Source organism: Budorcas taxicolor, chromosome 16 (assembly GCF_023091745.1).
Source record: "Budorcas taxicolor isolate Tak-1 chromosome 16, Takin1.1, whole genome shotgun sequence".
NCBI lineage: Eukaryota > Metazoa > Chordata > Mammalia > Artiodactyla > Bovidae > Budorcas > Budorcas taxicolor.
In genome coordinates, this window is record NC_068925.1 from 34,507,389 (window position 1) to 34,528,757 (window position 21,369).

The 21,369-nt window shown below is 35.0% G+C and overlaps 1 protein-coding gene across 1 annotated transcript in view; it reads left to right on the plus strand.

The window, feature by feature from the left end:
• AKT3 (AKT serine/threonine kinase 3) overlaps nt 1–21,369 on the plus strand; it is a 139,167-nt gene that overhangs the window by 97,582 nt on the left and 20,216 nt on the right. The window contains exons 10-11 of the mRNA XM_052653829.1: nt 2,940–3,154; nt 10,311–10,398. Of these exons, the coding sequence (XP_052509789.1) occupies nt 2,940–3,154; nt 10,311–10,398 (303 nt within the window). The remainder of the gene's footprint in view (nt 1–2,939; nt 3,155–10,310; nt 10,399–21,369) is intronic.

Here is a 21,369-nt window from a genome sequence, read left to right on the forward strand (position 1 = left end):
GTGTGGCCTGGCAAACAAGCTGAGAAAGGTATTCCTTTAGCCTCCCAGTAAATCTTAATTGGTAAAAGAATATTGAAATGAATATGCCTTTTGAAAGTACCCATTCATGAAATAAATATTTACTTTGGGAACTTTAATTGATGGTATCATTTTAAAATATAAAATTTATTATTTAATATCATTCTTTGAAATTAGTAACCATTCAAGAGCTGTTCATAGTGACTTTTTAAAACTCAGCTGGCTTTTGATAAGTGAAAGTGTGTACATCAAATGTAACCAAATATTAATCAGGTATTACCAGATCATTTAAAAGTAATTGATAACCTGCAGTGACTTCCTTGAATCTTGGATTTTATTATATTAGAGAGTGAAGCAATCTCTGGGTCCTAGTGGAAAAATTGGAACTACACCTTGTTTCCTAGAGCTTGGGCTGTGCTTGGGGTTTATCGATGTGACCTCTCACCATTTTTTAACATTTACATTCTTTTAGTGTTTCAGATCCCTACTTGTTCTTCGTCTCTGGGCATTTGTGTTAAATGTTCTCATAAAACATGAAGCTACATCTAGGGTTACAGAAGACAATAGGTGTAGAAGGAAATACCAGATATCTTCCTTCATATTTTAACTTGATTTTAGTTTAAGCATTAATGACATTGATTTCATGGAAAAGAAACACTGTCTTTAGTTTGGTTCTTCAAGATAAGTCTTTCAGTGAATTATTTCTTTAGAAGCAGATTTTGATCTGCATATATATTCAGATTATATCATAAATTGCATTGTAATGAGTTTGAAATGTATTAACATTGTTGTACCTCTACATTACCATATATCTTACTCTTTGGATCAGTCCTGGTGCTAACCATGAAGTTAATTAGCCTTTTTGCTAGGAGGGGAAAAAATCATCAGAGGTAATCAGAAGGAACTGCAACTCTCAGGTTAAAGAATGTAAATTTTATAAATTATAGGCTGTGGGTGTTAATTTCAGTTAGAATTTCTATGTTATTTCAAAGTATTATATTTTGATTTAGATGTAAGGAGAAAGGATACTGTATGAACAGTGGTAATGTATTTTATAGTATATCCACATGTAGAATATTATAGTCATTTTTAGTTTTATTTTCTGTGTATTTCATCTTCCAGCTGTCTTGAGGTAGGAGTTGAACAGAAATCTTTCTTTTTAATTGATGACAAAGCCTCCCAGATAAAGAGGACTGGCTGAGTTGTTCGGATATTTTCTCCTCAACATTGCCTAAGTTTTACATGTCACTGAGATAATATGTTAGTTACATCACATTTGTTCAGTACAAAGTAATACAGCAAACAGTTCTGATTGTAGCATTATGGATGTATGTTTCAATTAAAGCTCATATGTTCAGAAGCAAAACCACTTATCTTGAGAATCAGTGTTCATTTTACAAAGCTAAATAAAATATACTTTATTTTATCAAACAGATTTTTTTACAATACAGTTTTATTTTTCAGTTGCTTATTTCTCTTCAAAAATAAAACCTTTTTTTATGTACTCTCTTTCCCTTCTGGCTGCAAACCAGGTATTTAAACAAAAATAAAGGATTGCCAGTTTTGCCAGCTGGGGATGAGAACCCGGCTGGTGAAATGTGGGTTCGGGAGGCAGTTAATCCAGCTTTTATGCTTTTTATGGTTTTATGAAAAAAGAGGTAAAAAACCACATTTGGCTCTTTTTTGTGTGTACCACTGTTTTGTTGGTGTTGTAGGAGTGCAGTAAGAGTTTACTTAGACTTTAAAATTTTTGTTATTAGGTAAAACCCAGCATCTATTAGATAAAGGCCTACAGACAGCACATTCTGCTAATTGGCCATGGGATAGATTAAAAAGTCACTGGTGTTTAAAAATTACACTACTAGACAAATACAGTATCTTGAAATAAAATACTGAGAGATCCAAATGATTAATTTCCACTGATTGAGGAACATACCTTGTAGAAAGGTAATCATATTTTTCCTGGTACAAACGGCAAGTGATGTTTCAGTTTGAACAGGTTGCTCTAGCACAGCATAACTGATACTTGCATATTGTTTCTTACTAAATATATTTTGCATGTAATGTGTTTTCAGAAATAAATCTAAGGGCATATACCAGACAGATATTGAGTCCATGATTTTTATTGTTTGTGTTTAATAGAAATTGTTGTGAGGTTCTAAAACTTCGGATACTAAAGTTTATTACAACTCAGTCAATCAATCTTTATATTCACTCTGTTGCCTAAATATTTCCTGCAAGAGTTTCAATGTGTAGGGTCCTCCAGAAGGTTTCATATATATTTTCATGATTGTCATGCCCTGGATGCTTCTTTAATACAATGCATCTGTTTATTCCTATCTGTCACTGATTTGTATTAGTTAGTTCTTCTCAGTGCAAGAAGGTATTAGACACCTTATGTTCTCTATAATCAACACAATTTAGCTCTAAGTTGTTACTTACTGACCACCTTAGTGGAGCCAGAATGAAAAATTAAGTAGGCCTAAATGAAAATGTGTAAGTATCCTTAGGGCACTCATGTATTCATTTACTTTGCTTTACTGTTCAGTGGCTAAGTTATGTCCGACACTTTGCGACCTGACCTTGTGGACTGCAGCATGCATGCTAGGCTCCTCTGTTCTCCACTTAATTCATTTACTTAGAATCTTGCAGTAGGCTGCAAAAAAGGTTGCAATACCTCTTTTTTTCACCCCTTATATCTGGCTATATATTGAACATTTCACATATTTGATGTGATTTATATCTTTTGTAAGATTTATATCTTTTGTAAGATTCTTCATAGTTTAAATGTCAAGATCTCAGAATCACCTGCTTAGATTTTGAAAGTTATGATTCACTTTTGTGTAAAAATCTCATGTTTTATAAATAATGCTTTAAAGGTTAACATGTAAAAATTAATCTTTTACTGGTTTCACTTTTAGGTGTTAGAAGATAATGACTATGGCCGAGCTGTGGATTGGTGGGGCCTTGGGGTTGTCATGTATGAAATGATGTGTGGGAGATTACCTTTCTATAACCAGGATCATGAGAAACTTTTTGAACTAATTCTAATGGAAGATATTAAATTTCCTCGAACACTCTCTTCAGATGCAAAATCATTGCTTTCAGGGCTCTTGATAAAGGATCCAAATAAACGGTAAGCCACAAATAACACGCAGTGAGTTACTGATGAATGTGGTTAGAAATTGTGATATGGAAATTAATTCACGTATAACTAACTCCAAGAAGCAATGTATTTGATGCAGACATCTTCCCACTGAGACACTGACTTATTTTTAACTGCATAACATAGAACATTTAAAATTTTTTCTCAACTCTTCCCTAACTTGGAAATTTTATACAGATTTTACCAAATAAGGATTTTGAGAGTGTTACGAGCAAACAATTTCCTAATTTGCATGGTGCTTGCTATTGTGGGGATAGGAGGATCCCTTTTTTTCCCTTTCAATCTCTGGGCTTTATATTTCTGCTGATTTACATTGTAAAACGGATAGAACTGTCTCTATACTCTGCTCCCACACTAACCTATGTTAACATATCCAGCTACTTTTTTTGTTTGTCGTTTGAAGATAATTCTTTTTCATGCATGGCTGAAAGGACTAGTGGGAAAAATGTCTTTATACACTTTGTATTTCTATTTTTATAGCTACAGCTATGACCTGAAAAATCCTACAGTTCTTTGCTTAATGAGCTATAGTATTCTTTGTTCATGCTTATATATTTATTTATACATACATTTTATAAGTCACACATGAAATGACTACTAATTATAAAATGTCTCTGAATCTATGTGTTTGTGTATACATGTAAATTCATTGTTCCATTAGATATATATATATATATATATACACACACACACACACATATTCTTTGAAAATCTCTCAGGCCTCAAGTGTCTTAAGGGTAGACCATTTCATATATTTAACTTTCTATAACACCTCACATAATTTTCAGAATGTTGTGTTAGTGGTTGATGCTCAGTGTGTATTTGTGACAGACTGAATTAATGAGTGAAGGAATAAGTGAATTCTAAAATGTGGGCTTTGTTTACCTTGGAGAAGGTTTCCATCACACACTTACAGCTTTTAAATTTGTGAGGAACGTGATTTTCCCTTCGGCAGAAATAAGCAAACATAATAAAAGAGGTACCATCTTTTTGCTTAGTGAAGAACCATTCAAAAATGTTTCTGAATCCTGTAACTGAGACTTTGCCTTGTATTTATAAAGTAATTTTGTGTTCTTTGCTGGGACATTCACACATCTCTTATTTACTTTGCTTTTTAGTAGCCTGTGGAGTAGAAAGGATAGATATAATTCTCATTTCCATTTGACTGGGAGAAAATGAGGCCCAGGGAGGTTTAAGTGATTTATCCTAGTTCTCACAGAAAATTCGTGTAGAACAAGAATAGAGAGCAAGTTTTTATGTACCTATTTGATATTTATCTTGTATCTTCTTTACGGTGCACCATGTTCTTGGTTTAGGTTTTAAAATGTATTCCATTTGATGTGATTGTTTCACAGCTGTTGTAACAAAGAGGTACTTGGCTATAGGTAATCTTATAAACGGAGCTAGGGTTTCTATTTTATCTACTTGAGTTTTGGGTCTAATATTTGCCTTAGGGCAGTGAATTTTTAACCCATCTTTTTCTGACTTCTTCTGGTTTTCATGTCTCCTTTATTTTTTTATTGTCATTTCCCCACCATCCACCCTCACCCCACCCTCTGAGAACAGCCCATGGTAATTGTTGAATACATGTGAGGGGAATTTCTAGAATGTTAGTGGCCTGGTATGTAGGACAGCTCTTAAAGTTTTGTCTACCCAGAGGTTGACACTGTCTAAAGAGAAGATGTGCTATCTGTTTTTTCCTTTTTAAGGTACATAAGTCAAGCCCCTCCACTGCTACATTAAAACATTAGGAATGCAAGGATGAATAAGATGAATAATCTCTGCTCTAGGGATTCATAGAATAACGTGGGGTACAAAACATATTCACAGATGCTCAGGCTAAACTACAGACAAATGCTATTGAAATTATTAGCTATCTAGGAGATTGGAAAACTTGAGCTGGCTTATGAAGGGGTTGGAATTTGCAGTGATTTTCATGCAGAGAATTTTACATGTAAAGAACAGCTCGAATTACAGGTGAACGTAGCATTTGAGAAGTTCATCAGCTGGAGCATAGAGTATGAGTTGGGTGACATTGGGAGATGCTCATGTGCTAGATTCTAAGGACCTTATGCTTCTTAGAAAACATTTAATCTTTATTCAGAAGGAGATGAGAAGCCACTGAATTATTAATAGTAAGGGATGGTGTAATCAGATTTGTGTTATGAAAAGATAACTCAGGCAGCTTTGTCATGGATAGATTAGAACAGTGAAGGGCCAGGGGCAAGTAGGCAGAGTAATGAAGAATACATATGGAATTGTCCACATCAAGAGATGGAATCCATCCCAAAACAGTGGTAAATAGGGCTAAGTAGACTTTGTGAATGATTAAATAGAAATGATGAGAAAGTGGAAGGACTTTGGGATGCCTCTGAAGTTTCCAACTGGGATGACTAGTCTGGAGAATGGAGTTATTACTGACAAAGTGGGAGTATAGGCAAAGGAGGAGGCTTGGTGGGGTAGATGTTGATACTAGTTTTGCTGTACTGAGTCTGAGGTTTCTGTAGAAAACCTAGATGTCAAGCAGGCAGCTGAAAAGAGTACCAGTGCTTACTAGAAACACAATAGCTGATTTCCTCCAGGTATATAGCCAGGAATGGGATTGCTGGGTCATACGATAGTTCTATTTTTAGTTTTTTAAGGAACCTCCATACTCTTCATAGGGAACCTCCCAATTTACACTCCTTCCAACAGTGTAGGGGGGTTCCCTTTTCTCTGCATCCTCTCCAGTATTTATTGTTTTTAGATTTTTTGATGATGGACATTCTGGTCAGTGTGAGGTGATACATCATTGTAGTTTTTGATTTGCGTTTCTCTAATAAGTTATTTTGAGCACCCTTTCATCTGTTTGTTGGCCATCTGTATGTCTGGAGAGAAGTCTGTTTAGGTCTTCTGCTAATTTTTTTCACTGAGTTGGTTGGTTCATTGTTTTTTTATTGAGCTGCGTGAGTTGTTTGTATATTTTGGAGATTAATCCCTTGTCAGTTGCTTCCTTTGCAAATATTTTCTCCATTCTGAGGGCCTTTTTGTTTTGTTTATGGTTTCCTTTGCTCTGCAAAAGCTTTGAAGTTTAACTAAATCCCATTTGTTCATTTTTGTTTTTATTTTTGTTATTCTGAGGTGGGTCAGAAAAGATCTTGCTGCAATTTATGTCAGAGAATGTTCTGCCTATGTTTTCCTCTAAGAGTTTTATAGTGTCTGTGCTTACATTTAGGTCTTTAATCCATTTTGAGTTTATTTTTGTTTATGGTGTTAGAGAGTGTTCTAATTTCCTCCTTTTATATGTAGCTGTCCAGTTGTCCTATCTAAGGTGAGCTTATTTGCAAAGCAGAAATAAAGACACAGATGTAGGGAACAAACTTATGGATACCAAGGCAGGGTAGGGAGGTAAGATGAACTGGGAGATTGGGAATGACATATATGCAATAGTATGTATAAAATGGGTAACTAATGAGAATCTGCTGTATAGCACAGAGAACCCTAGTCAGTGCTCTGTGTGACCTAAATGAGAAAGAAATCAAAAAAGAGAAAACGAAGATCATGGCATCTGGTCCCATCACTTCTTGGCAAATAGATGGGGAAACGGTGGAAACAGTGGCTGACTTTATTTTTCTGGGCTCCAAAATCACTGCAGATGGTGATTGCAGCCATGAAATTAAAAGACACTTCCTCCTTGGAAGGAAAGTTATGACCAACCTAGACAACATAAGAAAAAGCAGAGACATTACTTTGCCAACAAAGGTCCGTCTAGTCAAGGCTATGGTTTTTCCATTAGTCATGTACAGATGCGAAAGTTGGACTATAAAGAAAGCTGAGTGCCGAAGAATTGATGCTTTTGAACTGGGGTGTTGGAGAATTCTCTTGAGTGTCCCTTGGACTGCAAGGAGTTCCAACCAGTCCATCCTAAAGGAGATCAATCCTAGGTGTTCATTGGAAGGACTGATGTTGAAGCTGAAACTCTTAATACTTTGGCCACCTGATGTGAAGAGCTGACTCATTTGAAAAGACCCTGATGCTGGGAAAGATTGAGGGCAGGAGGAGAAGGGGACAACAGAGGATGAGATGGTTGGGATGGCATCACCGACCCAACGGACATGGATTTGGGTGGACTCTGGGATCTGGTGATGGACAGGGAGGCCTGGCGTACTGCGGTTCATGGGGTCACAAAGGGTCGGACACAACTGAGCGACTGAACTGAACTGAACTGCTATGTATATATATAACTGATTGATTCTTCTGAACAGTAGAAACTAACACAGCATTGCAAAGCAACTATACTCCAGTAAAAATTAATTTTAAAAACCAGAAACACAGGAGCTGAATATGTGGATTTTGGGTCTGTCATATCTAATGGCTGGAGCCATGACAACAGCGAGAAGAGTCGAATATAAGGAGAAGACACCCCAGGACAGAGACTTGGGGACTTTGGAAACATGATCAAAGATAGTATACCTCTTTATTATTCCTATTCAGTTGTTTAAATAGTGCTTCAGTTTTTCTGGTACTCCTTGCTGAATTGCTCTCAGTTCTATCAAAGAGTCAGCTCTCAGTTTGCTTTTATTTCTTATTCTTCATTACTTTGTGATTATTCTGTTAGTATCTCTCTTAACGTCCTATGCAAATTTTGTAGGAACATCATAACCTCATGTTGCATTCAGTAACACAAGGAAAATGTAAATCCCATGTTGCTTCTAGTTATGAAGAATCCTTAATGACTGAGGATTTTAGATTGGCTTTCTGATATGGGAATTTGGTATTCTTAGATGAAAATATCTTAATGTAAGTCATATTTTGATATTATTTTGAAGTCTTAAATTGTATATTAGGGAGTCATTGACATTGAAATTTTTGACAGTTTCACACTTTGAAGAAGCTTGTGTTAAAGAATCTCTACCAACTTCTAAAATGGCAGTCTAAGATTATATTCTTAGTCTTTGTATAGTATTTATGGCTGATACTTTAGTTATATATGTATTTGATAAATGTAGATTAAATGCTGGCTATGTCCAAAGCCAAATATTGCTTGAGAACTAAGGAGTGACATAAAAATGAATGACTGAAGCTGAATTAAAACCTTTTTATTTCTAAAAATGATTATAGTTTTCCATTTTAACTGCTACTTCACTCACCATCTTGTCTATATTTTAGGTTGAAAACAGTATTGAACTAAATAATAACATAGATAGAAGAAAATACAATGAACTTCTGATTTTTCTTATGCATACTACTTTGATGCATACTTTGAAATGTTAAATAGTTCTTTCAGAAGCAAGTATTTTGGTGTTTCTGCTTTTCTGGCTTCCTAAGCACAGGCTTAAAACACTTTGGATAATCTAGTACTAAACTCTCCCCTCAAACGAATTTGCATTCTACCAGGGGAGAGGCATACATAACTTGAAATAGAATGAAAAAGAATGAGGCCAGAAGTCCAGTGCTGAGTGTTGACTAAATATAGAGTTGCCAGTCTGAGAGTTCCAAATATGAACATAACTATTATGATCTGATCCAATCTAAAAGTTCCAGTCAGAGGTGTGATTTATTCTGTATGGATCTTAGGATAAAAGACCTGGATACAAAAAAAAGAGACCTGGATACTGGGAACTATAGGATCATCACTACAGATATTCAGAAATCCGCTCATTGTTTTGTTTTTTTCCATTCTGACAGTGTGTCGGAGGATCCTGGATTCTTCCTAGTGATATATTTCTTATACCTGATAATAACCAGAATTCATTAAAATTGTAGAATTGCTTCTTTTCTATGACATATTTGCTTTTCTTTCTACCCAGTGGTGTGTTGGGAGTCGACATGTACCAGTTTAGAATAGCCAGTTGTTAAATATCAAGGATTTTGTGAGCTGGTTGTTGAAAACAACCATTATTAAAAATTAAATTATATGAACTTAAAATTAAACCAGGAACATTAAAATCAAGGATAGAAAATACTCAAAACTCTTCACTCTTTGATAATGTTGTTAACTTTTACTCTTCTCTGTACTTTTGAGGATACTTACATATTTTGAGGTTGGAAATGGTGTATAATGTTTTGCTTCTGCACATCTTCTGTTGATAAATCTAATAATACATGTATGTATTACATATTTATAATTTCCCAAGATAGCTGATTATTAAGCATTTACCAGCATGTATCATTCCTAACAATGAGTAAAATTAAATAAAACTTGCTCTATCAAATTCAGATTTAAAAATAGATTTCCTTTGTTTTATTTTCCTCCTTGTTTCTCTGTCCTTTCTTTATTTCTCTCTTTTTCCTCTTTTCTTCCCATCTTACTTCCTCCTCTGTTATTTTCTGTTTCTCTCATCCTTTCTTCAGAGTGACTAGCATGTACTGTATGAAACTGAGAAATCTAGAAAACACCTGAATTTCAGATTGTGTCAGGTATCAGTTGAATAAGAGTATCTTCAAAGAAGGGGATATAAATTTTTAATTTATATTGAAACTTGTATAGCAGATTCCATTACAGTGATAGTTCATATATTAACTTTCTCACTTCTCTGAAAATTCATTTGAAATATGAAAGCGATTTATTGGCTTCTGTTACAATGCTCTCTAAATTGTTTTTTTCTAACCAGTTATGTAGTTTTTTCAGAATTTATGTTGACAAGGGTGCATTTTGACTAAAGTCATTCTAAAATAATTTTGGTTTGAGAATTGACAATAGCTGTTATTTATTGTGCCAGGTACTTGTTGTTTCTAAATGCTTAGCAGTAAGCTACTGTAAGCAGTAAGATTAATCTTACTGTACTTAAGATTACTTAACAGTAATCTTCCATGCTGGTATTATTATTCCCACTATACAGATGAGAAAACTGAGATTAAGTAAGTTTTCATTGTCATACACCTCATAAGTTCTAGAGCTGCTTGCTAGCTCTGGTTTGTCTCCAAAACTTGTGCTTTTTTCAAATACCGTACTGTCCCAAGCCAAATTCTTATTAATAGTGTATTAGGAAAACTAGATCTTACAACAGAAGCTTTTTATTTTTATGGCTATTTATCACAAAAACTATTTACACACAGAAAGTTACATTTCACAAAAGCTTTGTAGTTATGCATTCAGCTTATGCAAATGTTCTATGATCATTTAATTTTATTTCTGTTCTCACAGCCTTGGTGGAGGACCAGATGATGCAAAAGAAATTATGAGACACAGTTTCTTTTCTGGAGTAAACTGGCAAGATGTGTATGATAAAAAGGTCAGTTATCTTCATGGTATTGTATTTTTACTCTATTATTTAATTGAATATTGAACTTCTTAGCACAAAACATTATTGGTAGTTTTTACATCTGAAATGCATTTTGAAATTTTATTCAATGTGATGTTTTCTCTTTATTATCACAATAATTTGTTAGTTTACTTCTCATCATTTCATTGATTCAGAAAAAATAAAGGCACCAATGTTATGATTCTTCAGGAAAACTAGCAAAGCAATCACAATTTTGAAACTTTGTCTCTATACCTTTCATTTTAAAGTGAATGCTTCATATTTATTTATACAGTTCCTTATTTTTAAAAGGAATTTAAAGCAGTTTAGTTTTAATATTTAACAAAATAATACGTTTATTTGTCTTCTTTGGGGCTTCTCTTTTACTTGAAATAGAACTTCAAGACTTACAAGATGGATGCTACAAATCATATAATTTTATTTTTACTCTAATCTGTACTTGTTTCTAATACTGCAGTGTTTACTTAAGTTTAGAAATAGGAAATTACTGTGTCTGTCTTATCTTTTAAATCTTTTTAATTTTATTTTTACCACTTCAGATACTGTTAGTACAGTCATTGATTTTGATATTTTGATTTTCAAATGCTCACATGAAAATTTTACTATGAAATTTTTATGTTATTCAGCATTTGCTTGTAATTCTTACCTAGTCAGTTTATGTACTCAGTCCTTCCATTTCAGTTTATTCTAGGTTTTCATGTTTTTCTCTAAAATGTATTTATCAGCAACATTTATGCAGTGTCTTAATTTTTGCCAAATACTCTTCTGTGTTAATCCCTAAAGCAAAGATAGAGTGATATCATAGAGTTATGAGGAAGTAAGACAAGTGCATCATTTTTGTATTATGTTACAGTAATAGGGAATGTGATGATTTTAAGCATTTCTTATAGCTAGGTGTTTAAAATAGAGGCACCATGTTACGGTACCTCTACTGAAACTTCAATTAAACTTACATTTCTTGAGTTCCTACCATGTATAAAGCACTAAGGTAAGTATTGGATCCTTCTCAAACCTTGTGAGAAGTTTGTGATCATTCTTAAGTATCTCAATGTTTATTAACTTCAGGCAGACAGTTATATATCTACTTTATAATACTGATGAAATTCTTCATGAGTGGCATCCATATATAGCCCGTAAAGCACCACTTGCTGTTTATCATGTGAGTGCACTGCAAAAGAACCTAGAAATAATATATGATCAAAGGTTTCCTTTGGCACACAAAGTTATAAGCCACAACTAAATATTCCTTTGGTATATACTCTGTCCAAAGAGGACTCCACCACCGCTAACAGCAACCAAACAGAAAGAAAAATTTCCTTAAGAGACTAAATGTGGGGCATTGGTATGGCACTGCTAACTTTAAAAGAAGGGGTAAAATATGGATTTTCTTCAGTCCTCTTCATAGAGTCAGATAGGCTAATAAGATTGGAGTTTGGCATCACCTAAGGGTGAACTCTGGGAGTTTGTGATGGACAGGGAGGCCTGGTGTGCTGCGATTCATGGGGTCACAAAGAGTCGGACACGACGAGCGACTGAACTGAACTAAACTAAAAGGAATGCGCTGAGAACCCAGCCAGCACACAGTGAAGAAACAAGGCTTATCCTGTCTCTGCCCTATGGGCTCAGCATGCCCAGAGTGAAGGTACTGTTAAGATACCCAGGCAGCTCCCTTGTGGTGAATGAAACTGGAGAAGCCAGCAAGAAGGGCAGTACAAGGAACTGCCAAAACATAGCTTTAGATGATGCGTGTGAAGAAATGAATTTAAATTGTTAGAGTTTAGATTAAAATAGTTGCTGCTTAACTTGAGCAAAAATGTTAAGTATCCTGCATAAAGAAGCACAGCTGCAAAAATCACAAAGTTTCTACTCGTTGACACTTGCTGCAGGTTTACTCCAGGGTGTGGGTGGTATCCGGGCTGTCACATGGCCCTGATGTTTTCAGCCATCTTCACACACCTGAAGAAGAACAGTGTCATAGCAGCATGCTTAAATTTTGACACTCTTTCTAAAAGGTGGTGGAAATAAAATTGGGTTTATTTGGGTTTGTATTGTATTACAACAAACAAGGAATTAATTATAGGAATGCTAATACAGTAGCTATTTTCATGAATTTACCTGTGTTTTCAAACGTTTTTGAGGGGTCTTATATCTTTAAAATGCATAACTTATTCTTCATCTCTAAGGTCAGGTGTTTTTCAGTTTTACTAATGTGCTTTGGGAGAATTGCTGTTTTTATACATTTATGACATGATTGCTGGCTATCTTCCTATTGCTGTGCATCATGGGAAACTCTCTAGATGAAGGTGTGTGTGAAGATGCTGGTATGTTTAGCGGAAGGGCTTCCCCAGTGGCTCAGTGGTAAAGAATCCGCCCGCCAGTGCAGAAGATGCAGGAGACACGGGTTTGAGCTCTGGGTTGGGAAGATCCTCTGGAGGAAGAAATGGCGCTCCGTGCCAGTATTCTTGCCTGGAAAATCCCATGACCAGGGGAGCCTGGCAGGCTACAGTCCAGGGAGTCACAAAGAGTCAGACAGGACTGAGCGCCTGAGCATGAGCACCTTTAGGGGAAAGTGAAACCTCTTCCTAGGGAAAGTTAAAAATGAACTGATCTTACCTGTGAGTACCATCATGTAGCGCTGTAGATAACTCAGCGCTGGAAGGTGGAGGTACTCACCCTAGATAATCTGCTTCTCCCCTGCGTGGAAATGGACAGGTTGTTTTACACCCACAGGAAATTGTGATCTTTGAAGTGTCTTCAGGCTTTCAGGTTCTCAGGTAGGATGTTTTATATGAATTTATCTAGGTAAATTTCTATATGTTTTATACTCAGTTTGTCAACTTGATACAAAAAAGTCTGCTGGGAGTTTTTTGTGAGACTGTGTTCAATTTATAGAAGAATTTGGGGAGGATTGGCATTTATTTAGGCCTTCTTTAATTACTCTCAGTAATGTTTCATAATTTTCAGTGTTTAGTTCTTATTCATATTTTGTTAAATTTATCCATAAGTATTTCATGTCTTCTGATGTGAATGATACTTTAAAATTTTATTTTCATATTGTTTGCTACCAGTAGAAATAGGATTGATTTTTGTATGGGGATCTTGTATCCTACAAGCTATTAGTTTTAGTAGTTTTTTTGTACATGATGTAGGGTTATCTAAATAGATGACCATATTTTATATAAATAAAAAGCTTTACTTCATTTTCAATCTGTATGTATTTTATTTCTTTTCCTTTATTATATTGGCTAGGACCTTTCTACAATGTGGAATAGAAATGATGAGAGTTAACATCCTGGTTTTGTTTCTAAGGAGAGAAAACATTGTTTCTAGGGAGAAAACACTGTTTACCATTAAATATGACATTAATCACATCTAACACTGAAATACTCATTACTAAATAACCATTCTCCAGTAAAAAGAATCAAAGTTATTTGGAGAAGTAGTTGATCTCACAGCTGGGATGGGGAAGGTAAAAGAAGAGCCCAAGGAATTTTGTGGTGCCAGAAAGTAAAAAAAAAAAAAAAAAAAAACAAGGAAGGTAGATGGAAAGGTTCATGTTAATAGAACACAGGAACCAACCTTAAGTAATTTCCAGTGGTGAAAGCTGGAACAATTTTAGTAGCAAAACAAATATTGTATGTGACCCAAAGAATGAGATACATGTCCATTAGTCTGTACTGCAAAATTAGTGATTGAACAAATAGATAAAATATTGAGAAGAGACAGGTCTTCATTAAAATAGTAGCAGTATTGTTGCTCAGTCATGTCTGACTCTTTGAGACCTCTTGGACTATATCCTGCCAAGCTCCTCTATCCATGGGATTCTCCAGGCAAGAATACCGGAGTGGGTTGCCATTCCCTTCTCCAGGGGATCTTCCTGACTCAGGGATTGAACCCAGGTCTCCCACATTGCAGGCAGATTCTTTGTCACCTGAGACACCAGGGAAGCCCCATCTTCATTATAGGTGAATTCGAATTAATAAAGGTAGAAGGAATCAGGGAAATAGAAAATTATCATTAAAAACCCCAGAATAAAAATTGCTGTATGCAATTCACCAGTGAATGCTAAAATTAGTGGGTAAAAGTAAAGAAACAGAATATTTGCATGTCTGCATATCTCTCTTAAAATATATATTTACAAAGATTTAAAAGAGTAATTTTAGAGTTAAAAAAAAAAACAAACCTTGGCAAATGTTGCAAAATCCTTGTAACCCATGATATGATAACATGAGAAGGCTGTATCACTTTTGTAGTATTCTTCAAAATTAATAACCTCAGTATGATCATGAGAAAACCTGAAGAAACCTGCATGGAGAGATATATACCTCAAAATAATTGGTCAGATAGGTTTAAAGGTGTCAGCTTCATGAAGCGCAAAGAATGACTGTGGAGCTTTCACAAACTGAAGAGACTAAGGTGGCATGACTAAATGTCATATGGAATTCTAGATTGGATCTTGGAATAGAAAAGGGCCCTAAGTGGCAAAACTGGTGAAATCTAAATAAAGTTGGTAGCTGAGGAAAAGTGTAAGTGTTAGTTGCTAAGTCATGCCCGACCCTATGCGACCCCATGGACTGTAGCCTGCCAGGCTCCTCTGTCCATGGAATTCTCCAAGCAAGAATACTGGAGTGGGTAACCATTTCCTTCTCCAAGGCATCCTCCCGATCCAGGGTCGAACCTTGAGTCTCCTGCATTACAGGCAGATTCTTCAGTGTCTGAGGCCCCAGGGAAGTTTTGCTTAATTTATTTTTATCTCTTTCTGAAGTATATGTGCTACAGTCTTTGAAGAGTGGCTACAGTAATACCTGTCTCATCTACATCCCTCACTGAATCATCTCCCTCATCTCCACCTGTTCCCTGGGTGTAACAGGTATTGTCTGCTTCCTCCTTGTTATCATCAGTCCGCTCAGGACGAAATTCACACATTTCACAACCACTGAAAACTAGTGCCTACCCTGTTTGGAAGTCTTTCTTTCCATTTCTTGCTCAAGCTTATCCATCTTTTCTTGTTTTTTCCTTCCATATAAGGAAAGATTCTGGACTTATTTTGGCAGTATTTGGACCTAGGGCAAAACACTCTATTAGATCTTTTAATGACATTTTCTGTTCATTCTTTTCTTTTTTAAAAAAAGAGAAACAACACAGTATAAATCCAGAAGGAAATGTGTCATGATGCATGCAGATATCTACCCCTCCATGGCATACCCAAAGCCAGCCACGTTTGTTGTTTCTAGTAGTTCAAGAAAGTATTTGCACACTCTCAATTTTGGAGTTTTTCTTTTCGGCCTTACTGTGCTTCTTACTCACTCCTTGTGGTTTATTCTCTATAGCATATTTTTCAAGTTCTTCACTGCTTGCGTCATATTTTCTCACTGCAGTCCAGTCAAGAGAGAGCTCACACTTACTCCCTTAGTGCTCCACCTGTGCGTGTACCACAGATTTGCAATCTGTACCTTTACTTAGTTTTTGAGCAGCAACTACAGGTTTGAATAGCTCATTTAGCTCTTGTAATTTTTACTGCTTGTCATCCAGTAATCTTTTTCTACTCCACCTTTTGGCTTCTCTAAGTCTTAGCAGGTTTGGGGGAGGCGGAAGGTGGATTATGGAGAGAGCTGGCACCAGCCAGACTTTTTAGCACATCATGGGGTCTCTATCCATGGTAGGAGGAGAAAGAGGAACACACAAGCTTACTCACTGCACCATACTTTGACTTTTTCCTTATTCATTAGATAATATATGTCTTCTAATGGAATGTGCAGCCCATTTTAATTTAATTCAGTTATTAACATAGTTGGGTTTAAATCTACCATCTTGCAATTTTATTCCTTTTTTATCTACCTTCTTGTGAATATTTTTGTTTTGATTTTATCTTAGCTATTGTCTCATTAGCTATTCTCCTTTGTTTTTTTGTCGTGAAGTTGTTTTAGAGTTTTCTGTGTATTTCACTGTGCCTTCAGTTAATATTATATATCACTTTGAATAGCATATTTCTGTTTCCTCTTCCATTCTTCACTTTCATATATTCTACTTTCACATATTATAAGCCATCACAATATATCGTAATTCTGTTTAGCTTTAGACAATTATATTTTAATGTGCTAACAGTGCTTTATATTTACTACTAGTAGCATTCTTCATTGCCTTATGGAGATCCATGCTTCCATCTGGTATCTTTTTCTTTGTGTGGTGAAATAGTATTAAAGTTACACTGGCACTTTTCATGACTGAATCATGACTTCCTATTTTCTGATTGAAAAATTCAGCATGAAGACTTTGGTGATTCATGGCAGTTATGGCACTGTTAGTGATTGTTGTTGTTTTCTTAAGTAAAGTAAGGTTAGACAAGTACAACATGAATACTCAACAGAGAAAGGAAAGGCTAAACAGATGCATCTAGGTAGCTTCATATTGACGTTTTCCTTATCGTACTCAAATGGTAGTCCAGTCTAAGACTTCAGATCAGAGAAAAACAAGCCACAAATATCTACCAAATGTTCTGACAGTTTAACTTTAAAATTACTCTCTTCTGTTGATTGTGAGGCATTGCACTGAGGATATAAAAGAACACAGACAGCTGTCAAAACCATGTTAGTTATGATATGAAATGCAAATGGTTTAAGCTTTAAAACCCTCAAGTAGGTTAAAAACAAAATGTAACTAGATGTTCTGTATAAGAATCGCACCTAAAACAAAATTACGCAGAATAAATGGATAAAATAAGAGGATAAACAGAGGTGTAACAGTCAAATGTCACAAAAAGTGAACAGACAGTAGTAATTTTGAGCTCAGTAGAGTTCAACATATAAATATTAAATGTGAGGAGTCATTTTTGGCACGATGAGCAATAGTATAATCTTCAATGTAAAAATTAAAATTTTTGCACCAAATAGGTTTTGTATACACAAAACACTATTATAAATGCCAGAAGGCCTGATAGAACACAATTTCTTTTTAATGTGGCAGAGGTTCATCAATTTTCTTGATCTTTTCAAAAAGGCAGCTTGTGATTTTGGTGATTTTCTCTGTCAGTTTTCAGTTTGAAAATTTATGGATTTCTACTCATTTTTATTTATTTTCTTATTATTTCAGATTTTATTTGCTCTTCTATTTCTGGCTTCCTAAACTGGAAGCATAGATGATTGCTTTTAGAGCTTTCTTTTTGAATGTGTGATTCAGCGCTGTAAGTTGTCCTATGTAGGCTATTTTTACTGCATCCCACAAACTTTGATGAGTTGTATTTATTTTTATTTACTTTAAAATATATTTAAAATTTTCTTGAAATGTCTCATTTGACCCATGTGTTATTTGGAACTGTATTATTTGATATTTGCTGCTGCTGCTGCTGCTAAGTCACTTAAGTCGTGTCCGACTCTGTGCAGCCCCGTAGACGGCAGCCCACCAGGCTCCTCTGTCCCTGGGATTCTCCAGGCAAGAACACTGGAGTGGGCTGCCATTTCCTTCTCCAATGCATGAAAGTGAAGTCGCTCAGTCGTGTCCAACTCTTCGCGACCCCATGAACTGCAGCCTACCAGGCTCCTCCATCCATGGGATTTTCCAGGCAAGAGTACTGGAGTGGGTTGCCATTGCCTTCTCCGATTTGATCTCTGTTTGGAATTTTTCCAGATATATTTATCTTACTGATTGCCAGTTTAATTTTTTTGTGGTCTGAGAGCATACCTTTGTATGATTTCTGTTCTTTTAAATTTAAGATGTGTTTCATGACCTGGAATATGGTTTCTCTTGGTAAATATTCTGTGAGCTTAAGTAGAATATGTGTTCTGCCATTGTTGGAGGAGGTAGTCTATAAATATCAACTCGATCCAGTTGGCTGATGGTGCTTTTCAGTCCTTCTAATTTTCCACCTTCTAAATCTGTCAATTACTGATAAAGGGATGTTAAAAGTCTCCAACTATCATAGTGAATTAAATCTATTTCTCCTTACAGTTCGATCAGTTTTTGGCTATTGTATTTCGAAACTCTCTCGTTAGATGCATACGCATTAAGCATTGTTATGTCTTTCTGGAGAATTAACCCCTTTATCATTATGTAATGTTTCTTTTTGTATGATAACTTTCAATCTTCTAAAGTTGGCTCTGTCTGAAGTTAATATGGCTATTCCAAGTTTCTTTTGATAAGGTGTTACCATGGTTTCACCTTACTTTTCTTTTAACCTACAATTAATACAGTCTTAGATCACATTAGATTTTTTTTAATCGAAGTATAGTTGATTTACAATATCCTGTTAGTATTGGGTGGATAGCACAGCGATTCAGTTCTACGTATATGTATATTTTTCTTTGTATTCAGATTCTCTTCCCTTATAGGTTATTACAAGATACGGTGTATAGTTGCCTGTGTTCTCCAGTAGATCCTTCTTGGTTATCTATTTTATATATAGTAGTGTGTATGTTAATACCAACCTCATAATTTATCTCTCTCCTACTGCTTCTCCCATTTGGTAACTGTAAGTTTGTTTTCTATGCCTGTGAGTCTTCTTTCTGTTTGGAAATAAGTTCATTTGTATCTTCTCTTAGGTTTTTCATATAAGCGATACCATTTGATATTTATCTTTCACTGTCCAGCTTGTTTCACTTAGTGTGATAATCTCTAGGTCCGTCTATGTTGCTGCGAACGGCATTGTTTTATGTCTGAGCAATGTTCTGTCATATATTTGTATGCTACATCTTTTTTCTCCGTTCCTCTGTCAGTGGACATTCAGGTTGCTTCCATATCTTGGATATTGTAAATAGTGATGCTCTGAAAAGTGGAGCGCGTGTACCTTTTTAGACTGTGATTTTCCCCAGATACATGCCCAGGAGTGGGATTGCAGAATCATATGTAGTTCTATTTTTAGTGTTTCAAGAAACGTCCATACTGTTCTGCACAATGGTTGTACCATTTTACATCCCTGCCAACAGTGAGGGAGGGTTCCTTCCTCCCAACCCCACATCCTCTCTAGCATTTATTACTTGTAGACTTTTAATGATGGCCATTCTGATCAATGTGAGGTGATACCTCATTGTAGTTTTGAGTCAGATTTCTCTAATAATTAGCGATGTTGAGCATCTTTTCATGTGCCTTTTGGCCATTTGTATGTCTTCCTTGGACAGTTACATGTAAAGGAATGAAATTAGAACATTCTCTAATTCTATACACAAAAATAAATTCAAAATGTATTAGAGGCCTAAATGTAAGACCAAATGATCTGTAATATGGTGTCTAGCACTAATTTTGGAATACCGTTCTTGCTTCAAGTATTTCTTCTGCGCCTTCCTGTCCCTTCTCTTCTCTTAGTCCCGTTACATGTACATTACATCTTTTATAGTTGTCTCAGAATGCTTGGATATTCTGTTCTTTTTTATTCTTGTTTCTCTTTGTATTTCGGTTTGGAAAGTTTCTATTAACATTTCTTCAAGCTCACCAATTATTTCCTTGACTGTTCTGGCTATTGGTGAACCTGTCAAAGACAAAGGCATTTTGTGGTGGTGTTTTTGATTGCTAGCATTTCCTTTGATGTTGTCTTAAAGATTCCATTTATCTACTTATAATACTCACCTATTCTTGCTCATAGTTCACTTTTTCTACTAAAGCCTTTAGTATAATAATCATAGCTGCTTCAAATTCCTGGTCTCATAATTCCAACATCTATCTCTCTCTCTGTCATATCTGAGGCTTGCTTTATATCTTGAAAATACACATTTTTATCCCTTTAGTATGTCTTGCAATTTTTTTGTTGAAAGTCAGACATTGTACTGAGTAAAAGAAATTGAGGAAATTGAGGTAAACAGGTCTTTAGTGGAGGTGTTACATGTATCTGTCTCACTAGTTTACCAGGTTTGAACATACTTATTAGTTTTAGTGCCATTTTAAGGTGATAGTCTATATAATATAGATGATTGTGTCATCTGTTTCCAACTTGTATGCCTTTTATCTCTTTTTTTTCTTGCCTCCTTGCATTGACTAAGATTGCCAGAACAATGTTGTATAGAGATGGTGAGAATAGACATTTAATTATTACTGATTTGGGGGAGATGTTATTTACATTTCCCCTTCTGATTATGATATTAGGTATAGGTTTTTTTACGTTTTTTAAAATTATCTGCTGTTTATTTCCTGAGCACTTTCGTTATAAACAGATGCTGGATTTTGTCAGATACGTTTTTCTGCATTCATAGAGATAATTGTGTAATGTTTCTACTTTAGTTTATTAATATAGTGAATCACATAGATTTTCAAATATTGCACCTATATTGCATGCCTAGAATAAACTTCTAAACAATCATGGTATATTATCTTTTTTATATATTGCTAGATTTTTGTTAGTATTTTTATTTTAGAATTTTGCATTGATATTCATAGGAAGCATTGGGCTATACTTTTCTTTTCATGTACTATCTGGTTTTAGAATCAGGATAATAATACTAGACACTGAAAATAAATGATGTTACCTTTTTTATTTTATGGAAAAGTTTGCATAGAGTTACTATATTTCCTCTCTCAGTGTTGATAGAATGTCCTGTGAAGTCATCTGAGCCTAGACTAAAGTAATTCGATTTATTCAGTGTATGTTCAGCATTTCTAATTATCTGGTTGTTTTTTTTTTCAAAAAGATTTTGTAGTTCATATGTGTTTCAAGGAATTTTAATACTTTATCTAATTATTGAATTCGTTGACACTTGAGTGGATGGGTTATTTGCTGTATTTTTCTATTCCTCTCACCTTGTTTTATAAATTAGCCCTTTCTTTTAGCCAGTTACATTGAAAAGTTAACACATTTGAATCCTTTCCTCTTTTGTAATATTATCTTGTAGTGTTGTATTTTTACTACCTCTAAGCGTTGCTATAGCTGCATCATGTAAGTTTTTTTGGTCATATTATGATTTAATTTTTACTTCAAGATGCTTTTTAATTTTCCCTGTGATATCTTCTTTTACTCTATAG